Source organism: Oryzias melastigma, linkage group LG1, assembly GCF_002922805.2.
Source record: "Oryzias melastigma strain HK-1 linkage group LG1, ASM292280v2, whole genome shotgun sequence".
In the NCBI taxonomy this organism is placed as follows: Eukaryota; Metazoa; Chordata; class Actinopteri; order Beloniformes; family Adrianichthyidae; genus Oryzias; species Oryzias melastigma.
In genome coordinates, this window is record NC_050512.1 from 3,854,375 (window position 1) to 3,875,482 (window position 21,108).

The 21,108-nt window shown below is 39.2% G+C and overlaps 1 protein-coding gene across 1 annotated transcript in view; it reads left to right on the forward strand.

Annotated features, from left to right (window-relative positions):
• The window catches only part of LOC112137334 (nucleosome-remodeling factor subunit BPTF), a 50,443-nt gene that overhangs the window by 7,152 nt on the left and 22,183 nt on the right, over window positions 1–21,108 (forward strand). Inside the window, exons 3-21 of the mRNA XM_024259590.2 lie at window positions 510–561; window positions 2,473–2,641; window positions 4,032–4,283; window positions 4,563–4,754; window positions 5,264–5,458; window positions 5,607–5,782; window positions 6,266–6,439; window positions 6,544–6,725; window positions 8,679–8,810; window positions 9,322–9,451; window positions 11,264–11,399; window positions 11,575–11,847; window positions 13,381–15,349; window positions 17,848–17,972; window positions 18,085–18,213; window positions 18,304–18,454; window positions 18,763–18,802; window positions 18,976–19,201; window positions 20,883–21,032. Coding sequence (XP_024115358.1) covers window positions 510–561; window positions 2,473–2,641; window positions 4,032–4,283; window positions 4,563–4,754; window positions 5,264–5,458; window positions 5,607–5,782; window positions 6,266–6,439; window positions 6,544–6,725; window positions 8,679–8,810; window positions 9,322–9,451; window positions 11,264–11,399; window positions 11,575–11,847; window positions 13,381–15,349; window positions 17,848–17,972; window positions 18,085–18,213; window positions 18,304–18,454; window positions 18,763–18,802; window positions 18,976–19,201; window positions 20,883–21,032 — 4,853 coding nt within the window. The remainder of the gene's footprint in view (window positions 1–509; window positions 562–2,472; window positions 2,642–4,031; window positions 4,284–4,562; window positions 4,755–5,263; window positions 5,459–5,606; window positions 5,783–6,265; window positions 6,440–6,543; window positions 6,726–8,678; window positions 8,811–9,321; window positions 9,452–11,263; window positions 11,400–11,574; window positions 11,848–13,380; window positions 15,350–17,847; window positions 17,973–18,084; window positions 18,214–18,303; window positions 18,455–18,762; window positions 18,803–18,975; window positions 19,202–20,882; window positions 21,033–21,108) is intronic.

Here is a 21,108-nt window from a genome sequence, read left to right on the forward strand (position 1 = left end):
TTTATGTTCTTTGATTTAATATAACTTTTCAACCATTAACACGATAATTTGAGCAGATTCTGAAGGAGAAAAGCAGCAGTTTAAAAGCGGCTTTTCTCCTTCAGAATCTGCTGAAATGATCATGTTAATGGTTGAAAAGTTACAGTATGTTAAAGATTTTGTGTTTAATCCTCACCAGTGACAAGGAATCAAATTTTTCTTTCTGTGTTCGTTTACTCTTTGCTTTATGGTTCATTAGTAGATCTTCAGTTTTATCAGAGTTTTTAGGGCTGGTGGTGTCTGAGCTATCACAGCTAAGGGCGCAGTGTTCAGACAAATCAATGTTTAACTACTATACCGGATGCAAAAAGGCATTTATGACCGATTCCACCCTCTCAATGTAAAATATCTAAACTATTTCAACTATAGGTTGCAGCTTAAAAAATAGATTAATGAGCTGGAAGTTGGGGAAAAGTGTTCTTTTTGGTTGGCCTCTGGTTATTGATCTCTTTCCTTTGTTTTCTCCACAGTGAGGAGGATGATGAGCAGGAGGGAAAATCCATCTGGTACTACAGCACAAAGGTAGATGTTTGCATAAATAAACGTAGCTCAAGAAAGTAAAGACATATACATTTGGTAGTCATTTCTTCTGTTATTAAAATACTTTCTGTTTGCAGTAAGTGGTGCAATTAAAACCTCTGCCTTTAAAAAGATGTCATGTTGAAAGCAGCGTGTGTTTATATAAATTATATAACACGTCTTTCTGAGTAAACACTCCCACCACATAAAAGTTATTTACTTTTTCCAGAGACAATAATTTAAGGGTGTATTCAGACTGGACACATTTGGTTTGCTTAAAGTTGACCGGAGTTCATTTCCTTCGATAATCCAGAACAAATTTTCAGTCTGAATACACACAACTGGACCATGATCCAGGACCAGGAACCGCTCTCTGACCCTTCTTTCGAGGTGGTCTCCATTTACTTCCAATCGTACTGAGCTCTGGTTTGCTCAGTCTGAATAGACTCTGTGCTCGGAGTGGAACAACTGGACCAAAACGGCCACCATAGTTGGTCATCATTATGGGATGTAAACAGAGAACAATGAGACACACTAACTCATTGAAATGTGGTTGTATAAATGGATTCTTGTTAAAACTACTTTTAACGTGATACGCATTTCTTTTTCACTGTTTTCCCGACAACCTATATGTCATGAACACGTATCGGTGTACTTTCTTAGCCGCCATCTCCTCAGTAACCACCTCCGCCGTACCAAAGTAGCAGTAAAAAATGTTGTAGCTGATGTTGAAAATTGTTCAGTGACATATAAAGCTTGAATAAGTGAACTATCCCGACGAGAGTTAAGACGTAGCACTTCTTTTATTCTTTTTTCTCATTGCTTTGCCCCGCCCTTGTAATTCCTGGCCAATAACTGAAGAGATCTTTAGTCACATGGTTTTGTTTATAAGCTTTGGCTTGAAACCGAAATGTCCAGTAGATGCCATTCTTGAATGCAGACCAAAGATTCAGGACTCGATCCGGACCAAATTAAGCAGACCTGGTCTGGACAAGTGGGTTTCCAGTCTTTTACTTTACAACATGTAAAAATATTGGAAATGTATCTGCGGACCGGGATCCCATTTGAGCAAAAAACTTTGGGCTAAAGCCTCGTTTTCACTGAGTAGTCCGGTACGGTCCGGTTCAAGCCAGTATTTTGATCCTTTCCATTGTAAAATGGACCCATTAAATAGTTCCGACCCGTACCTCTTGTGGGCCCCCAACCGTTGTAGGTCCATAGAAAAAAAGAATGGGACGGTTGGAGCGGAGTTATTGTTGCCATCGGTTAATTGGTAGAAAGTGATGACGACAGCAGAAAACACCAATATAGCGCTAAGCTAGTGTTTCCATTCTCCTCTTTGCAGTGGTATTCTTCATATTCACCCGCAATCTTCTTTTAAACAAGATTAAATTCCTGTTATACACAATGTACAAAAAATAAAGCAAGAAAAAGACGAGTTTCTGGATGACCTCCATTGTTGTTGCTTTTCTAGTCGTAGCATTACAATGACAAGCTAGCGGTCTACACCGTAAAAACAAACCGCTAAGTGGAAGCTAGGCTAAAGTGTGCAAAAAAAGCTGCAGTGTTGACAGGGATTTGTGTTGTTACAGATGGTACTTTTGATTTTGAATCAAAGTTACATTTCTAACCAGAATTTAAAAAAAAAAAAAAAAAGATCTCAAATCTTTTCTTTGGTAACAGTACTTGTTTTTCTGCTGCCATTTCTGGGACTTCATAGCAACAATGCCTTAAGGCTCAAACAGTTTGAAGTGCTTTCTGAAGCTGCTTTTGTACCTATGGATTTACTTACAGAAAAGAAATGCGTCTTTTCATATTTTCATGGTTTCATTTTATTTTGATATGGTCCCAACACAGACACGATGAGGATTTGTGCAGTAGTCATGTCCCGTTCTGTAAACCATGTCCTTCTAGGTCCAGCTTGCTGAGCTGATTGACCGCTTGGATAAGGAATACTGGGAGGCTGACCTGTACGCTGCACTGGAGGAGATACGGGATGAAGTGAACTCTCACATGGATGTCACCGAGGACTTAACCAACAAGGCCCGGGGCAACAACAAAAGTTTCCTCGCTGTCGCAAATGGTAAAATCCGTTTTTGTTTTTCCACTTAAGAAAACTCCTGCGGCTCAAGTGGGATTTGCTGAATCTAACAGTCTATGTTGTGTTATGTTTTACCATTTATGTTTAGATTTTAACATGTCAGATGAACAGTGGTAAAACGTTGAATCTACTGAAACATCATGCTTGACTTCACTTTGATTTTTGCATTTTTATTTCAAGTAAATTTGCTTCAACAAGGGAATCTTATTTGACATAGGGTGGATTTTATTTTGAAAGGAATTTGATTGTGGTGCTGTCGAAAGTAAATAAGTCAAAATTGTTATCTGAAGAAAAAAATAACCTTGTTATACTTCATTTATTGTAAATATTTCAAATCTTAATTTTTAGGATAAACGGTTTCATGGCCACAAAAACATGAAGTTTTTTTTCTAAATATGAATTGTGAGACTTTGTAGCTCATTCTGGGATTTGGTCAGTAAGAAACTGGACCAAATGGCTCTTTTAGAGATAAAGGTTGCACTCCAACTATATTTTATCGATGATTGGAGTGGGAATTTAAATGATAACAAAAATCCCCAGACATTTTCTTTCTTAGAAAATAACATTTGATTTTTATTGTAAAAAAATTAGGCAAAAGTATTCCCCTACACTGTTTTGTATGCTTTATCTAATTTGATTTGATTTGTTTGTTTATTTCAAGCATTGATTGTTGACAACATAACAAAGTCACACACATATATCAAACTCATTACAGAAATAATGTCATGGATTACTACAGTATATACAAAAAAAACAAAGAAAAATCACATAAATGTAAGACTAACTAATTATTCCTCTCTGTTAATAGAGATTTTTCAGTCATCGTACACACTTAAGTCACATTAGATTCATTAAATATAATGATTATAAGCTAACGTCAAGTAGAGTTTGATTTATTGCTTATACAGGAGTAGGAAAAAGCAAACTTATACCCCTACTGAGGTATCTTACCATCAACGTTGTGCTTTTAACTCCACTGTGCTTTAGTATTTCTCCAAAGTAAATCTAACTTTAGAAACTTTATGAATTAGTAAGAATTATTTGTAACAAAATAAAATCAAAAACTTAATTTATGTTTTTTCATTTTTGTGATTTATCATCATACTAAAGACATAAATAACGTTATTGATTCCAAAGTTGGATTTTTTTATTACATTTTTGCAAAACATTTTGCATGATTTGCTATGTTTGTTTTGATATTTTCTTTTAAATAAACATTATTTTTTGGTTGGGATGATTTATATCCAATAACCATTTTTTGGGCATAAAAGAGATCTTCTTTTTAACACCTATTTTCTGTAAATATCTGTAAATGTATGTTGCTCTTTCTGTTTTGTAACCTACTTTGCTCCCATCTTTCATGTTTATATAGAGGAGATCGTGGAGCGACTGCGGGCCAAGAAGGAGGAGGAGCTGGAGGAGGTGAAGAGACGGGCTGCTGAGGAGGCCCAGAGAGCATTCTTGGAGAGGGAGAAAAAGGAGGAAGAGGGAAAGAAAGAGGAGGACGAAGCTGGTCTGGACCAGGAGGAGCAGCAGGAGGGAAAGATGAACAGCGTGAAGAGGGAGGAGACGCAGATGAAGGAAGAGCCGTCACTGGAAGAAATATGTGATGTCAAAATGGAAGGTAGTTGTGTTTATATGTCATAAAATGATAACAAAATAGAAAACATTCTTCTGTTATTTATTATTTCTTTGTCTAGTTTTCAAAAAAAGGACAAGTGTTGGCACTGATGGTGCTTCAATAATACTCGAGGACAAATTTCTGAATTATAATTTCTAACTGAATATGAAACATGTGGTTTAAATATGTTTTTAATGAATGTTTCGCTTTGATCTAATCTTTTGATCCTACTTTGATTTCTTCTGTGCATTTTACTCCACATTCACTCTCGTTTCTCTGCAGCTCCTGAAGGTTCTCCCACTGGCCATGAGGGCAGCGTTGACAGTGGCATCTCAAATGAAGCTAAGCTTCCTGAAATGTCCTCTCCAACCAACAACTCCTGTCAGCCGGCCGTGTCTCCAAAGCTCGCGGCTTCCTCTCCAGAGGCTCAGTCTGATGGCTATCCCCAAATGGAGGTGTCTAACAGCATCAAAGGTAAACACAAGCCTCTGTGGACAGATGCATTAGATCTGATTTGAAGTGTTTAGGCTATATGTTAATTAAAATAAAGACAATTAAGATGATAGTTTATTAAACCTTTAATGAATCATGCAGCTTCTTTCCTTCATTTGTTTCTGGCATTAGAACAACTTAAATCAAATGACGTCGGCATCTGAAACAAAGGAACTATTTTATGTCAACATTTAAAACTAAGAGTTTTGTTCTATTAGAATTTTTTTAGTATGTTTTGTGAAATATGCAAAAACAAAAAAGAGTGAAGTCAACTGTCAGAGCATGCACTTCATCAGACTAGCCAGCAGAGGGAGCCACAACCTTACTTGAACTTTTTTCTTCATGTGGCTTCACCCTATCTTTCATGCAGAGACACTTCTAAAGTTTTTATCTTTAGCTGAGAGGTCTTGCCTGATTTATCGAATATCAAATATTTAATGTAACTTTGCACTTTTCTCTGGAATCTTAACGTTTTTCTGTTTGTACGACAGAAAACTCTTCATCAAATCCCGTCCCTCCCTCTGAGGACAGCGTTCCCAGTCTGAGCCAGTCCTCCCAGCCTTCCCAACCCGCTGAGGAGAACAGCAACAGCAGCATTGGAGCTGGCGTGCCCCCCAGGGGTCCTGAACCCCCAGACTTGGCCGACAGGTCCTCCCAGTCATCTCTGGCAAGCTTTGATGATGCAGGTACTCTTATGTAGTCTCATCTCCTTTTGATTATTGTCACAATTACAAACTTATTTTAAAAAATATGTTTGTCTCAAAGTTTAAAGGGTTTAAAAGCCTTCCACTGACTGATGTGCGTTCTGCACTGAGGTAGTCCCTGTTTTTATAGGAGACGGTAAAGACTCGGTCAACAGTGAAACCTCCGGGATCAGCAGTAAGAAGTGTTCAGCAACCCGCATGGTGACCCGACTGAGGAACCCAGACAGCAAACTGAGCCAAATGAAAAACCAACAGGTTGCAGCTGCTGTTCATGAAGCTAACAGAGGTTTCAAGGAAGGGAAGGAGGTGAGGACCAGAAGTAAACTGTGAAAAAAAATCCTCCTACTTATCCATCCATGAAGATTTGTTATGTTGCAAAAACAAGAAGTATATGGAGCAATGTTTTTAGAGATAGTTATTGATAATAATATTCTTGGGTCACTTGGGATCTGTCAAAACTATTAAAAAAAATGTAAAAAAAAAATTTGAGGGTTAAAGTCATCAATATGATTTCATAAAAAGGAAAGATACATTTTATTTATTAGCTTTTTTTGTACTTATGTTAATCACTTTTTTACTTTATTTAATTTTTATTACTGAGTTTTTGTTATATTTTTTAATTCGTTTTTTTCTCATTACCACTTTCTTTAAGCTCCAGTCAGTCATTCCCCTTCAATTTTCGTTAATTCACAAAATACACATCGAAGATTCATGAATGTTTTGGAATCATGTTTTTCTTCATAATTTATTGCATTCCGTCCACGTCTGACTCTCTGATCACATCTGTAGGTTCTGGTAGTGAATGCTCAAGGGGACATCACCCGCGTCAGCATGCGCAAAGATGTGGTGATGAAGGGCAGCCTGCCCCAGTACTTCAAGCTGGGTCAGGAGGGCAAGTACCGCGTGTATCACAACCAGTACAGCTCCAATGCTCTGGCCCTCAACAAGCACCAGCACAGAGAGGTGAGCAGGGTTAACACTCAGACCAAACACACAGTGCATGAGAACTTAGTGAACAAAGCCATCCTTAGATTCATGTCAAACTGACTTTCCTGTTTTTCTATTAGGACCACGACAAGAGACGACATCTTTCCCACAAGTTCTGCATGACTCCTGCAGGGGAGTTCAAGTGGAACGGGTCCATTCACGGCTCCAAAGTTCTGACCATCTCCACCTTAAGACTCACCATCATCCAGCTGGAGAACAACGTTCCAACACCCTTCATGCACCCCAACTGGACCTCACACAGGTATACATCCACGCTGAGGGGTGCTGTGTTTGGCCGCTGAAACTAACGGCAAGCAAAGGTTTGCAGCCTGCACCAGGTTCTCCTTTTAACCGCAACATCTGCTGTATCTGAGAGAATGACTTACAAACATGTTGTAAAGCTCATGTGTCAAAGTCGAGGCCCGGGGGCCGAATCCGGCCCTCCAGATCATTTTATTTTGTTGTTATTAATGACCCGATGTTATCTTGCACTTATTTTTAACTTGTATAATTTTGACAAAAAATATTTTTATGGAGAGTAAAATATTGAAAGTTATTTAAGGTTTAAGTTGATTTATTCTAGAATAATATTCCTGCCTTTTTATTAATCATAATTAGGTTACAAAGTTATGGTTTTAAAGTTTTAAAAATTGGCATTCTGCAGCTTTTTGATAATGCTATATATCTAGTTCATATTTATGTTAAAAAGTTACGGTTTTAAAGTTTTAAAAATGTAGTTTTAGAGTGTTCAATAAATGTTTATCCTGTTTACCCCGCGACCTAAGGTGTGTTTTGGATTTTGGGCCCCTGTGCGATTGAGTTTGACACACTAAAAAAATGTTACTTGTTCTAAAGTATCCTTACTTTAATTTACTCAACATAAAGAACCATCCCTCTTATCAGTATTTCCACCTCAGTATACTGATCTTTTGGTTGGAAATCATTAGGAAATACAGGAAGAAAGGGTTTAGTAACAACGTTTTAGCCAGTCAACATCAGAGCTGTAAATGTTTGTGCAGAAATCTAATTCTACATTCCCAAAATTCCCACAGTATTGTGTGTCTACTCTCGCTCTTTGCCAGATTTTTTTTTCTCTTTCCCTTTTTTATGCTTTTGTCCGTTGTGTATGTTATTTTCTGGGTGCTCAGTGACTTGTTTGTTCCTATCTTGTTGTCATCGTAACTTTTTAAGAGTTAAAAGCATCTGAAAAAAATTACCACAGGGACCAAGCCACATATTTACTGTGTTTTTTTGTAATTCATATGTTAAAGCATAGTAAAAGTGTTTGTTGCCATGTGAAAATAAGGTGCAAAATAAAAAGCAGATTATCTGGGAAAGCTTGTCCTAACCTCAGAACCACTTTATAACTTTCTTATACAAGGTTGGTGTCTGTATGGTACGGAGCGAAAACAGTATCACCCCCATTTGTGCGTTAATAATTGTTGATTTGTGCATTTCTTTGGGATTTGAATTTGTGGATTTGCTTCTTCTTCATTACCTCTCAAAGTTTCTTTTTGGTAAAACTCCCCTAATCCTGGTAATCTTCAGTGGTAAATAGGGGGAAATCGATCAGGTGATATATCATGATATTTCACTTTTCAAAACTTGTATCGATTTAAATATGGATATGACGATATTCAATTATTATGAGCGTCCTTTAGCGTCTTACTTCTGTTTTCCACCTAAACCTCAGACTTATAGTTGGCACCTCAGCACACTTGTGGGTAAAATCAACTTTTACATGAGATACAGTTGCAGTCTCTAATGTTGGGATCATTAAATAAAATTAATTTTACCAATTTATTACAATAAAGACATTTTAATATTCATGTAGTCATACTCTTAAAAAAAGTTAAAAGTCTCAGGATATCGGTTATCGTGAGACATGTATCGTGATACATATTGTATCGCCAGACCCTTGTCAATACACACCTCTATTAAATAGCAGGGAGATCTGAAAGACGAGCAGCAAAGAAGATTGACTCCCTCAATTGTAAACATTTAAATCTGTACCCCAACATAAGTTGAAGCGATCAGTGTCTGTGTGTCGAGCTGGAGCCTCAACAAAAGCAAAGGAAGACGGTTAAAAAAACAGAACAGTTGTATTCTGTTCTTGAATAAAATCAAATCATAACGAGGCTAAATATTTTCTGAATAAATGAAAGGGTGACATTAAGGAACAGAAATATGTGAAATTTCATTTCTTTTCTTGCAGGACCAATTGGATCAAAGCGGTCCAGATGTGCAGTAAGGCCAGAGAGTTTGCCCTGGCTCTGGCCATCCTGGAGTGTGCCATCAAACCTGTGGCTATGCTGCCTGTCTGGAAAGACTCACTGGGCCACACCAGGTAGATTATCCAACAAGTCACGTATGTTCTCTCTGCGCCGAGGCTGAGATTTCATTTCAAAGCCAGTTTACACACTGAACATTCTTACTGGAGAGACCATAAGCAGGTTAGATCAAAAGAGCCACCAATCCTGTGAGCCATAATATTTGGACTGTGGCTCCATGAGCGGTACCACCCACGTCAGCCTCTACCTCTGCTTTAGGGCCAGAACGTCGCCTTAAAGAAATAATTGTCCAAATTCCATCCGAGAAGTTAAGCTCAGAGTTTGTGGCTGACTGTGTAAAGACGAGATTCAGAAAAAAACACCCCTGCAGAAAACACTTCTATATTAGTGTTTTAGTGAAGCTAGTTCGAAGCTATTTCACTAATTGTGCTTTAAAAAAGCAGTCAATAAAGTGTGCTTTTAATATCTCATTTGAAGCTTTATTGTCCTTTACAGAAAATAGACATCTTCACCAGCTTTTAAATCATTTTGTAATAAATTCGCCTTTGTCATTTCAAAACCCTTCAGGTTAAACCGCATGACTTCCATGGAGCGAGAGGAAAAGGAAAAGATCAAGAAGAGAGAAAAGAAGCTGGAGGACGAGGAGACGCTGCAGCAGGCTACCTGGGTCAAGTACACCTTCCCAATTAAACACCAGGTTGGTCACTTATATTCTGAGCTCTTATTGTTGGGAATTCTGATTCTGTTATCAGCTAAGCCCAGTTAAACACTGGTCCGTCTGCGGTGCATCTCACTTGTGTTGCATGGGGAGTCCATCTGTTATGTTGTCTCCGTTGCATCTTTGTGTCCTCCCCTCTAGTTCCCGGATGAGTGGTTTGTCCTTTATTTTGTTTTACCACCCCCATGCCATCAACATACGAAACTTTAGCTATCAGCTCTCTCTTTCCTCAGAGTTCTTGTAAAATCCATGTTTAATGATGTCATCCATGGTGAAAATGGACGATGGTGTTATCCGGGGTGCCTAATCACGTAGGAATGTCTCCTTAAATTCTAAACAAAATGTTTGTTTTTAAAATACAACAGAAGTCTTTATTTTGAAACCCAGTCCTGTTTCCCATTTCTATGGCTTCTTACCGCAAAATTGACACGTCAACGGACTGGAAATAGAACTCCTTGAGGAATTTGGAGAAAAGAAAAAGAAGAGGAAGAGCAAAAGAGAAACACTGAATACAATCAAAATAATAATGTTGCTAAAAGTCAGTATAAGAGAAAAACGATAGCAAACATGAAGAAACTGCTGTGTTTACATTTTCTGCATGAGAAAAAGTTAAATTGCAAACGTTCTAGCCATTAGGCTACAGGAGATAACTGGAGCTCTAACTTTGTTCTAGCCATTTTACCCAAGCATAAGGACGTTTTCGATGTCTGTATGTAACACAACAAAATGGCGCTTTAAACGGACTAGAACAGCGTTTTGGATGCGTGGTTTGTACGCGATAAAACTCTGCTTTTTACACCCGTCTTGGGAAGACTTCAGACTATGATAGTACAGACAATACAGACATTTTCTGACTGTTATTATCACAGTTCTCAGAGTCAGTGAATGCACCAGGACTGAAGTTGCCACCCTCATTGATTTTGATTGGACCTTCATGTTAGTCCCACCCCAACACGCCACAACGGGGCCAAAAGTTTTGAAACTGAAATTTTCATGTTCGAAGCTAAAAAGAAGAGTTAAAAGTTAAAAATTGAACATTTGAAGCTGAAAATATTTGTTGTATTTATGCAAAAAGTTGTTTTACTTTTTTTTTGGGCAAACATCAATATTTTTTTCAATTTATTTTATTTGGGTTTCAAATAATAGTGGCCCCAATTTAGCTCCATAGACGGACCAGTGTAAATCTGCTTTGATAGTTCATAGAAGTGTTTATGTAATTACGCCAGTAAAATAGGTCCAGTGATATCACAATGTAGAGCAAAGGAAAAACCCAGAGAAAGTCTATAGTCTAGTAATTGTAGTTTAATTACTGAAATTTGAACTGTAATTTGTTACATTCCTCCACTGCTGACAAAAGTAATTAAATGACAGTAATTAGTTACTTTGTAGCACGTTACCCCAACACTCCAACCCGTGTCTCAGGTCAGCTGATCAGCTGATCAACAGGAAGTGTGGGGCTGAACGAGCCTTTTCTATCTGTGCTCCCAAGCTTTTCCGCTATGCTTTAGTCTTCATTTTTAAAACTCGACTTAAGACTAATTTTTATAGCCAAGCATTTGCTTTGTTTTCTTCTTACTTTCACTATATTTTATGTGTTTACCTTCAAATTATCTTTTTTTATTATGTTTCTGTTCTTACTTATTCACTAAATTTGTTTCTTTAACAGTTTTAATGTGCAACACTTTGTTTGCTTTTTAATTGTGTTAAAGTGCTTTATAAGTAAAGATGGATTTCATTTTTCTATGATGTTAGTAATTCATGTTTTCCTTCCGTTTCATGTTGTAAATGAAGGTGTGGAAGCAGAAAGGAGAGGAGTACCGTGTTACCGGTTATGGGGGCTGGAGTTGGATGAGCAAGACTTATGTGCCGCGGTTTGTCCCCAGGCTTCCCGGAAACACCAACCCAAACTACCGCAAAGAAATAGAAGGTTTGGACCAGAGTTCTTCATGTTCTCTGATGCAGTGGTTTAGCTTAAATTAGTAATGGTCTCCACACTTTTAGTTGATTTCCGACATTTTTTGTTCATAAACAGAGATAGATTAGTTCTACTTTTTTATTTAACTTTAGAAATAAAGCCTTGTTTTTTTATTCTCTTCTCAAAGATGCAAAGCTTGGCAAAAAGTGTACCCTGTTGGACTTGAGCCGGCAGCCCAGTGTGGTTGAACCAGAAGTTTGCGATACCTTGAGCAGCAAAACAAAAGATCAAAACTTCAATCTTTCCGAACGGCTTGGAGAAGAGGTGGAGTCGGCTGAAAAGATGGTGGAGGGAAAAAAAGAGGAGGATGACAAACCGAGGAAGGAGGAGCAGTTGTCGGTAGAAGAATCTCCTGCAAAGATGGAAGTGGATCCCACCGACTCACCTCCAGAGGAGCAAGGTACAGCATTAGAGGAGGGTGGGTGCAGAACTCACAGGTATACAGTATTTCATGTTCATGCAAAAAAGGCTAAACATTGAAAGAAAGAAAGAGAAATTTTAACATCAGAGATGTCATATTTTTTATCAATTCATAGTCTAATTACACTATATAGCATTTAGCAGAATCTTTTATTCAAACTGAGACATTGATTGCTTTTGTTCTTTCTGGGGGCAGTGTGGGGGCAGGTGTCTTACATAAGGGCACAAAGACTGAACCTTGTCCAACCAATTGAAGGACAAGGTGCCCAACACTGAGATACACCAATTAGTAAAAAAATAAAATAAAAAAAAACTTTCCCAGTAGTGTTTTAATTATGATTATGACATTTTTAACCAAAAACTCACAAACCCTACTTTACTGACCCTAAATGTCTTAAAAAGACATTTTTCATGTTGATCTTTAAATAAATATTTTTAAAGTAACTATTTGTGGTCTAAAGCATTGTTTTTTGCTCATACTGTCTTCTTCTTCTGGAATAAGGCGTAATGCTATAGCGCAATCGCCACCTAGTGGCCAAACTGAAACGCCCTCCAGGAGAAGCAGAACAATGTTTTCAATGTTCTCAACATTTTTGTTAGAGATTCTCCTTTAGAGAATCTATGGAACATTTACATTTACATACATTTACAGTATGTGAACTGGATCAGATTAATATAAATACATTCAAAACATATAGTAGATTATTAATCTATTTCTAAATAAATATGTCTAAATGTGTAAACTTAAAGTTTAATTTAATCAAATTGAATTGAGTGGATCAAAAAATAGAAAACGAAAAATCTGAATTGCATTGATCCAGGCTCTGGTGAATTGAATCTTTTCTGTAAAATATTATTGATACCCAGCCCTATTCATGACCTGCGTTTCCACGGAAATTCAAGGGCAACTTTCAGAGCACTGGACAGAAATCACATTGCGTCAGCACCTGCCGTGAGCGCTTTGTTTTAAACAATCAGATTCCCCCGTCTGTAAAAGTTCTAAGTCATCTGCTAGGTGCCAGCTAGGGAGATCTGCAAGAAGGGCCTCCCGTGACCCCTTCCACGTGGCGACAGACACCACCCTGCGAGAGACCCCACTCGGGGTGGGGCGTTTAGCGCCATGGAGGGTTGTTCCTCCAACCCCAGCGCAAGCCCAGCCTCGCTTCGCAAACCTTGCAGAAAAAAACACATTTATCGATCAGGCAGATGAGAGCTTTGAGCATTGTGACATCACAACGGCCCATTTATTCAAACAGAGGGTCTTTGCAACAGTTTGATTGACAACAATTTAAAAAGAGAAATACACAGAGAGGCAAAAATAAAATGATTTCTTACTAAATTTGTTCTCTTTCATAAACTCAAAAACATGACTTTCAATGGATGGGAACTTTAAAGAAAATATGGATTCAGTCCATGAACAACTTGATTTTGGGCTCTGCCTCTTTTCTTGTTGAAGAGTAAAGTCAGATGTAAGGCTAATGTGACTCACATTCTATCTTCATTTTGTTTGCAGATGTCGATGAGTCTTCTTTAAAAGAGGAGCCTGCAGAAGATTCTGAGCGCCCCTTCAACTATGACGTCGTTGACGTTAGTAAGGGCTTCCTCAGTCGTGTTGCCTACAAAAAGAAGGTGAAGACTTCCAAACTGGACAGCCTGCTGGAACGCAGAGTGAGGCAGAGTGTGGTTGAGGAACAACAAAGACAACAAGTATCCGCCTCCATCCCGCAGAGTTCTACCCCACTTTTGTCCTGCTCTGCTGCAGGTTTGAGCACTCCAGTTCGACCGCGGTCGCCCCTCAGGCCGCACACTCTTGCACAGACACCTCCAGAGGTATCTGTGAAAGCAAAGGAGAAAAGTCCCTCCACACCGAGTCCTGGTTCTGGAGAAGCAGCAGGACAGAAAGAAGAAGACATTCGAGATGAACTCTCGAACAGTCTGCCTGCTGCTGCTGAGGACACTCCCAAAGATTGCTGCATTACAGGTACAGGTGAAGGTTCTGATTCACCACACAACAAAAGCGCCTCCACTTCTGAAGATGTGGAGGAGGACTTGGTGGAAAGGACAGTGGGCCCAAAGGAAACCGCTTCAAACTGTTCAGAGAAACATTCTGGTCTGCAGGAGACTCCTCCTGGATTAACGAACTGCTCTTCAGAGCAGCAAGCAACTTGTGTTGCATCAGATGTAACCAAGGATGAACAGATGGAAAGCTCAGAGTCTGACTCTGTAAGGACGCTCTCAGAGACCCTTGACCAAAAAGATAGTCAGAACACTTTTTCTTTGAAGCCAGACGCAGAAATGTTGAGTTCTGTGCATTCAGGTACAGAGAAAAATGGCTTATCGTCACAGGAGACCCAAGAAACTATGGAGAGCACCAAGTGCGAAAGAACTATGGGTGACGACACGTCCAATGCACTTCCTGCTCCCCTTCAGGTAAACGGTAACGACGGCCTGCCTTGTGAAAATAGTAACTCTTTGATGAGCTCAAATAACGGCGTGCTCTCCAACACGGCTCACTTCAAGATGAACAGCATTGACAAGGTTGACGATCAAAGACTAGCGGTCTCACTGAAGGTTAGCACAGAGCCAAAGCCTTTGGTGAATGGAGATCTGGCCTCACAGAATGACAGTGCTGAGGTCAAAGAAAAGGAGCCAAGTCTGGATTACAAACCTTCACTGAAGATGACGAGGCTGGAGGACAACACGGATACGGATGGAGATGACTCTCTGCTGCAGAACAACTCCTCAGCTTTTCATTCCAGACACAGTCCTGGGGTCATGGGGCTGAAGGTCATCAGAATGGCTCCATCTCCGGTTCTTTCAGCGGAGGAGTCCAGTTTGAGTGACGGCTTCGCTGAAGAGAACAGTAACAGCGAGTCGGCAGAGGCATTCAAAACCACCATCACCGAGGTAACCACTACCTCTACCACCACCACGACCGTGGTCTCCACAGAAACCAGGGTGGCCAGGGTGCAACTGAGAGCCTTTGGAGAATCAGCGCTTCCTGTTGTAGCAACTGAGAGAAGAGCGGTGTCCACGCTCTCCAGCGTGAGCAAAACGACTCTGACGGAAATCTGTTCCTCTGAGCTCGACGGCCAGTCGGGACACAACCAGAGTGAAAGCGTGACGCAGCAGAAAACCACCCTCTCCACATTTGTCAGTCAGACGGACTCTGGAAGAGGGAAAACCTCTGTGTCATCTGTAACCGTGAGCCTCGAGGACTCTTCGTCCACCAAGGGCCGGGTGCGTCTTCTCAAATTCTCCCGCACCAAGAAGATGCGCTCGGACACAGCGCTTCCTTCATATTGCAAGTTTGTCACCAAAAGCAAACGGATGAGTATTTTCGTACTGCCGCACGACGACTTAAAGGTTTTGGCGAGGCGTGGAGGATTTCGGGAAGTTCCCATATTTAGCTACAACGCCAAGCCTGCACCGGACATCTGGCCTTACCCCTCCCCCAGACCTACTTTTGGCATCACGTGGAGGCGAGTTCACTACCTTCTCTTTCTGTTGTCCATTAGTGACAGAAATGAGCTGATATCACTCTGTCGCAGTGTTGTTTATTGACATGTTTATGACTTCATGTTGAAGAGACAAATGGTAACATTTTATTCTTCTATTACTTGCTATCAACTATCAGTGATGTTTAGTCTTCCTCTGCCAAGACTATCCTTGTTAATATGAACTGTTTTATGTTTCTAACACCATCTTGTCATATATGAATTTTAATTTTTGGAGCAATTCCATCATAAATGGATCATTTAAATCGACCAAATTCATTATAATTGCACGTATTATAAAAACAAACTCTCCTCCCACTGCAATAACAGCTGCAACAAGCATCAAAGCACAATTGATGTCTCATTAAACTTGAAAAAAAGTTTAATTTACAGAAAATCCAACTTATTTAAAGATGAACTCCATCCATGAATGAAGTCCAGGAGTTCAGCGAGAGATTTCCCTGCAAAATGTTGTTTCAGCTGAGACAAATCAAAGAGCTCTTCGTAGTTCTGTGGGTGCGTCTGGGAAGTTTTTTCTGGTGCTCTTGAAATCTCTGGGGGTCGATGAGGGTGATAAACACTAGGTTTTCATAGTCTTGAGATCTGTTTTTTGTCTGGGAAAGGATATTTCCCGAAACCTTGCAGTGAAGCTGCCGTAAATGAGTCACTGCAGCTTAATACCTTTGTAGCAGCTGTGGTGCGTTCAGTGGCGGCGTGGAAGTTCTCATACTAGCCCCTTTGTAGCTAAACAATGTCACAAAATTCTGTTACCTGGCCAGACAGAACTGCCGGAAGGCTGAAAGTTGCAGACAAATCCTTTTCCCTCCTGAGACAAGGTCGCTAGTCTGCCTTTTTTGACGATGTCCAATTTTTGCAGAGAAGTCCATCTTAAAAACGTTTTACGCAATAAATCTGCAACTAAATCAACTTCTCTGCCTTCCTCTATTAATAGATATTGTTAATTGCAAAACAGTGAGTAATTCAAACAAAAATCAAGTGCAGTCACTGCCTACGGCCTGAAGAACAGAAGAAGTTAGCTTTTGGTAGCGCAACCTTTGACCATCCAATCAGAGGTGATTATGTCATCTACCATTGTCATGAAGCTACAGAGACTCCAACTCAAATTCTGATTGGTTGAATCAAAATCAGTGCATTTAATCAGCAGTGTTTTTTTTATTTTATTTTTTATTATTAATGGATAGTCACCGGCAAAACCGGTAGTCAAAGCGTAAGCACTGACTGGATGATTGTAAGGCAGACCTAGCAACAAGTGAGGGCTAAAATCTGATTGGTTAGAAACTTTCGTGTGACGTAGGAGTGTAAGAGAAGCTGAGAGAACAGTTTAAGCAATCTAAAAAATATTTTGGACAAATGTTTATATCTATATTTATTAAAAAAATATCTGTGATTTAAATACTTTTATTTTAGATAATTTTAGGCCTTCACTGAAGGTTTTTCAGGCCCTGATTGTATGTTACTACCAGGATTGTTCAGCATCAAGCCCACAATATTACAAAGTTTATACAGCTTGTGGTATGACCATCTTTATTAGCATTTCTGTTAAAAAAAAAAAAAAACTTCCCTGTTGCACCTGTAAGAGAAACTGTAAAGAAAACTGTCATTCTCTAATTTTCCAAACACAACATTTGATAAGTATTAATACTTTAAAATATGGAACATTTCTTGATAAATGATCAGTTGAAGGCCTATTTGTGTCATCTTCCACCTTTAAATCCTCTCCTTGTTTTGTCATGTGACATCACACATTGCACTGATTTATTGTTGATCCGTTGCTATGCCCCCCCACCCCCCACCCCGTCATTTGTGGCTTTGGCCCGAGGTACGGCGATCAATCCCAGACCGGTGTCGCACAGAGACCTCAGAGCTCCTAAAGCCAAGTGTGAATCATCCGGTGGTCGGAGAGGTGTCATGACGTTCACGCTGTGTACTGACCAAGCCCTGCAACCAGTGCATACTTTCCCGCCCGTGGTTACACATGGGAAGGGGAAAACATACCAAACCTTACACAGGCTCAAATGATTTTGTTTTTGTAAATACTCTAAATGTTTTAAGCGACCAGGTCAGAGCACAAGCATCCATCGTCAGACCACAAATCCTGGCTGGGAGGGATTTACATCTTTCTTGCCATAATTATTCACTGGTGGACTGCAGCCAATCAATTCATTCGAAAATAACTTAACGAGATTTTGGAACCGTGTGAATGAAGGTTTTTGTTTCACATGTTTTGCAGCAAGCAGTAATATTGTTCCCACATCCAGATTGTTGCATGAAATGATGTATTAAAACTTCTTATGGGTCTGTGGAAACAAGTATGAAGTAAAACCCACAAAAGCAGTATATCTTTTTTTTTTCCCCTCAAAGGCCCACAATGTTTGTGCAATTATCACTCAGGTGGCAGATGAAATCTCTTAGTGAGTGGTTTTCATGTTTTCCCCTGTTTCTGACTGAAATGTGCTGCTCAGGTACCGGCTGCAGACGGTCAAGTCTCTGGCTGGAGTGAGCCTCATGCTGAGGCTTTTATGGGCCTGTCTGAGATGGGACGATATGGCCGTCAAGCCGTCCGCTGCTGTTGGTACCACTCGCACAGGTAGATTCGTCCCGTCTGAAATATCAACAGTTTTGTCTTCATTCAAGGAGAGGAAGTCAGAAGAAAAATCTGCTAAAAGGATTGCAATAATTGTATTTTATTGCTTTTACAGAACAATCGGAGACGGAAATCACCACCACTGAAATCATAAAGCGCCGTGACGTGGGACCCTACGGGATTCGCTCAGAGTACTGCATCCGCAAAATCATCTGTCCTTTGGGGGTGCCCGATACTCCGAAAGGTAAACCGGAGAAAATAAAACAAACGTAACAGTCAAAATGATATGATTTTGCTAATTGATTTATTTTATCCTCTTAAAAACCAACTTCAGAAACGCACACCCCTCAAAGGAAAGGTCTGCGCTCCAGTGCCTTACGGCCCAAAAAGCCAGAGTCCACCAAACAGACGGGACCAGTGGTGATTGAAACCTGGGTGCCTGAAGAGGAGCTGGATCTGTGGGAAATCCGAGCCTTCTCAGAAAGGTCAGAGGGAACACGTGTATCTCATAGCTGTGTATCAGAACAGTCTACGAACATGTCAAAGTGCTGACGAAGGGGATCATGGGGTGACACACTGACTCCTGAGAGTGTAGCAGCTTTGTTCAGTATACAATGTGTGATTTTTAAAGCTGTTTTACATTTTCTGACAGAGTTATGATTAAAGAAATGACCTCAGATCACACAAATCCTCAGTTCTGTCTCTTACAGATTGCTGGGTGTTTTTGATGCCTGTTAATGTATTTTTAACCATGTTTTTATTTGCTTATCTCAAGCCTGTTATCACTTTTCAGGGTGGAACGAGAGAAAGCCCAAGCAGCAGAACAGGCCAAAGTGAGTGTGATTAAACAAATGTCACAATTTAGATCATAATCTGTAACTTTGAGTTCCTGAAAACAAGAACTAATAGTTGTAGCTAGCAGCAAATAACATTAACTGTTAAAATATTCACCTTTACTGTGAACTCTCGCTCATTTCTGTGTTGAATGTGTGGTTTCCTGTTTCAGAAGCGCCTCGAACAGAAACCCGGTTTGGTTACGGCCACGCCAACAGGGACTCCTTCACTGTCTGCAGCCACGCCCAAAGTCATCCTGGGTTCAATTTCAGGCCAAGGCACCCCCAACGCCAAGGTGGTACTGTCGACCAAGATCGGAACTCCTGTGACATTCCAGCAGAACAAGAACTTCCAGCAGTCATTTGCCACTTGGGTCAAGCAGGGCCAAAGTAGTACAGGTACCGCGGAGAACACAACAATAAGACAAATAAATTCAGATGAAAGATACATTTCACAGTGTTTCAGAAACAGAATTTCTTTAAAATAAAACATATTAAAGACCCACTCTGATGAAAACTGTTTTTAACATGTTCTTGTGACATTTTTCTCATGATAGAGGACATAGATAAAGAAAATTAACCTTAAAAAAAAGAATAGTTAGAAAAGTTACATTACCTGCGATAATACTAGAGTAAATGCTTTTTGCTGAAAGCAGTCGCTGAAGATCCTGAAGCCTTTTGCATAAAATATTGACATAATTTACTTTAATTGCTGAAAAGATTTGCTGAAAATGCAAAAACTATTTGCAAGATGTTAAATTTGCTAAAATACTGGACATTTTGTTAAAGAACTACAAAAGAGTGCTGTAGTTAACCTACATTTCTGAAAATTTGTAGTTAAATTTCTTAAAAATCCCTGATATCAGCCAATTTTTCAAAAATATTTAATATGTTGCTTAAATATGAGCTAAGCTCCACCTTACCTAAAAAAAACCTCAGTAGATGCCAAATTTACCAAAAAGCTAGCACGTTGCTTAAATATTAACTAAACTCCAAAATATCCTAAAATTCCTCAGTAAACTAAATTGGTCAAAAAAGTTAGTCAGTTGCTAATGTAGAAGCTAAACTTTAAATTAGCCTAAAAAATACAGTAGATAATAAATTAGCCAAAAATGTTAGCATGTTGCTAAAATAGAATCTAAGCTCTAAATTGCCATAAAAAACCTCATTAGATGCCAAATTAACCAAAGAAAAGCTAGCACATTGTTTAAATACTAGCCTAACTCCAAAATAGACTAAGTTTCTTCAGTAAACTAAATTAGTAAAAAACTTCAGCCTGTTGCTAAAACAGAAGCTAAACTCTAAATTAGCCTAAAAAACCCCAACAGATAACAAATTAGCCAAAAATGTTAGCATGTTGCTAAAATTTTGGGTAAACTCCAAATTTTTTGAAAATTACTATAAAAGATGACAAAATAAACCATGAATATATTTAAAGGATTGTTGCTAATCAACTTAAAATTTTGAAATGTGACGACTTCCTCATTCATTTCCTATGGGGCATATTTTGCTCATTATTTCTAAAACTATAACATTTATGAACACCAAAAATACAAGCAGTAATGTCCTGAACAAGCTGAATGTTTTGATACCAGGATGGCTGAAATCGATGTGAATGCTTACTAAGCATTCACACAAATAGAAATTTCTGAGTATCTTTATTCAAATAATTGCTAATCATTATCAGATAAAAATAGATGGAGTTTGAAAAAGCTTGTAGTTTTGATGTAGAAGCAACATTCAGCGGGCAACAGACTCCCTGCTCCTCTACATTCTGATATATCCATTTGTAGACAAATAGATCAATGAACGCCTTTTTTATTTTTTTCCTGTCGTAAGCTTTGAGGCCTTATAAACAAGAACAAGCCAATGATAGTTTTTACATGGAGAAGACTAAAGCTGCTAAGGCTATTTTAATAAAGGAATCCTGGGAAATAATAATAATGGACCAAAGATCACATTTACTCAGACGTAGATTTTCCATCTCAGATGATTAAAAATAGGTTGCATCCTTTGCCTTAACAACAGATCTCCTAGAATAAAATGCTTTAATGTTTATCCCTCCTGCTTGCTTGGGTAGGAGCGGGCACAGAGGCCGCCGTGGCCACATCTGGTGGACACACTCTGCACATCACAGGAACCACGAGCAGTGGAAAGGTTTTAACCACCAAGCTGCCCCTACCTGCAAACAGCAAGATCGTCACCGTCAATGTACCAACCACACAAGGAGGTACGGCCACTATTATTGAGTCAGAAAATACAAGTTACTAACCTTTTCTTCCTTTAATATGCATGCCATCACACAA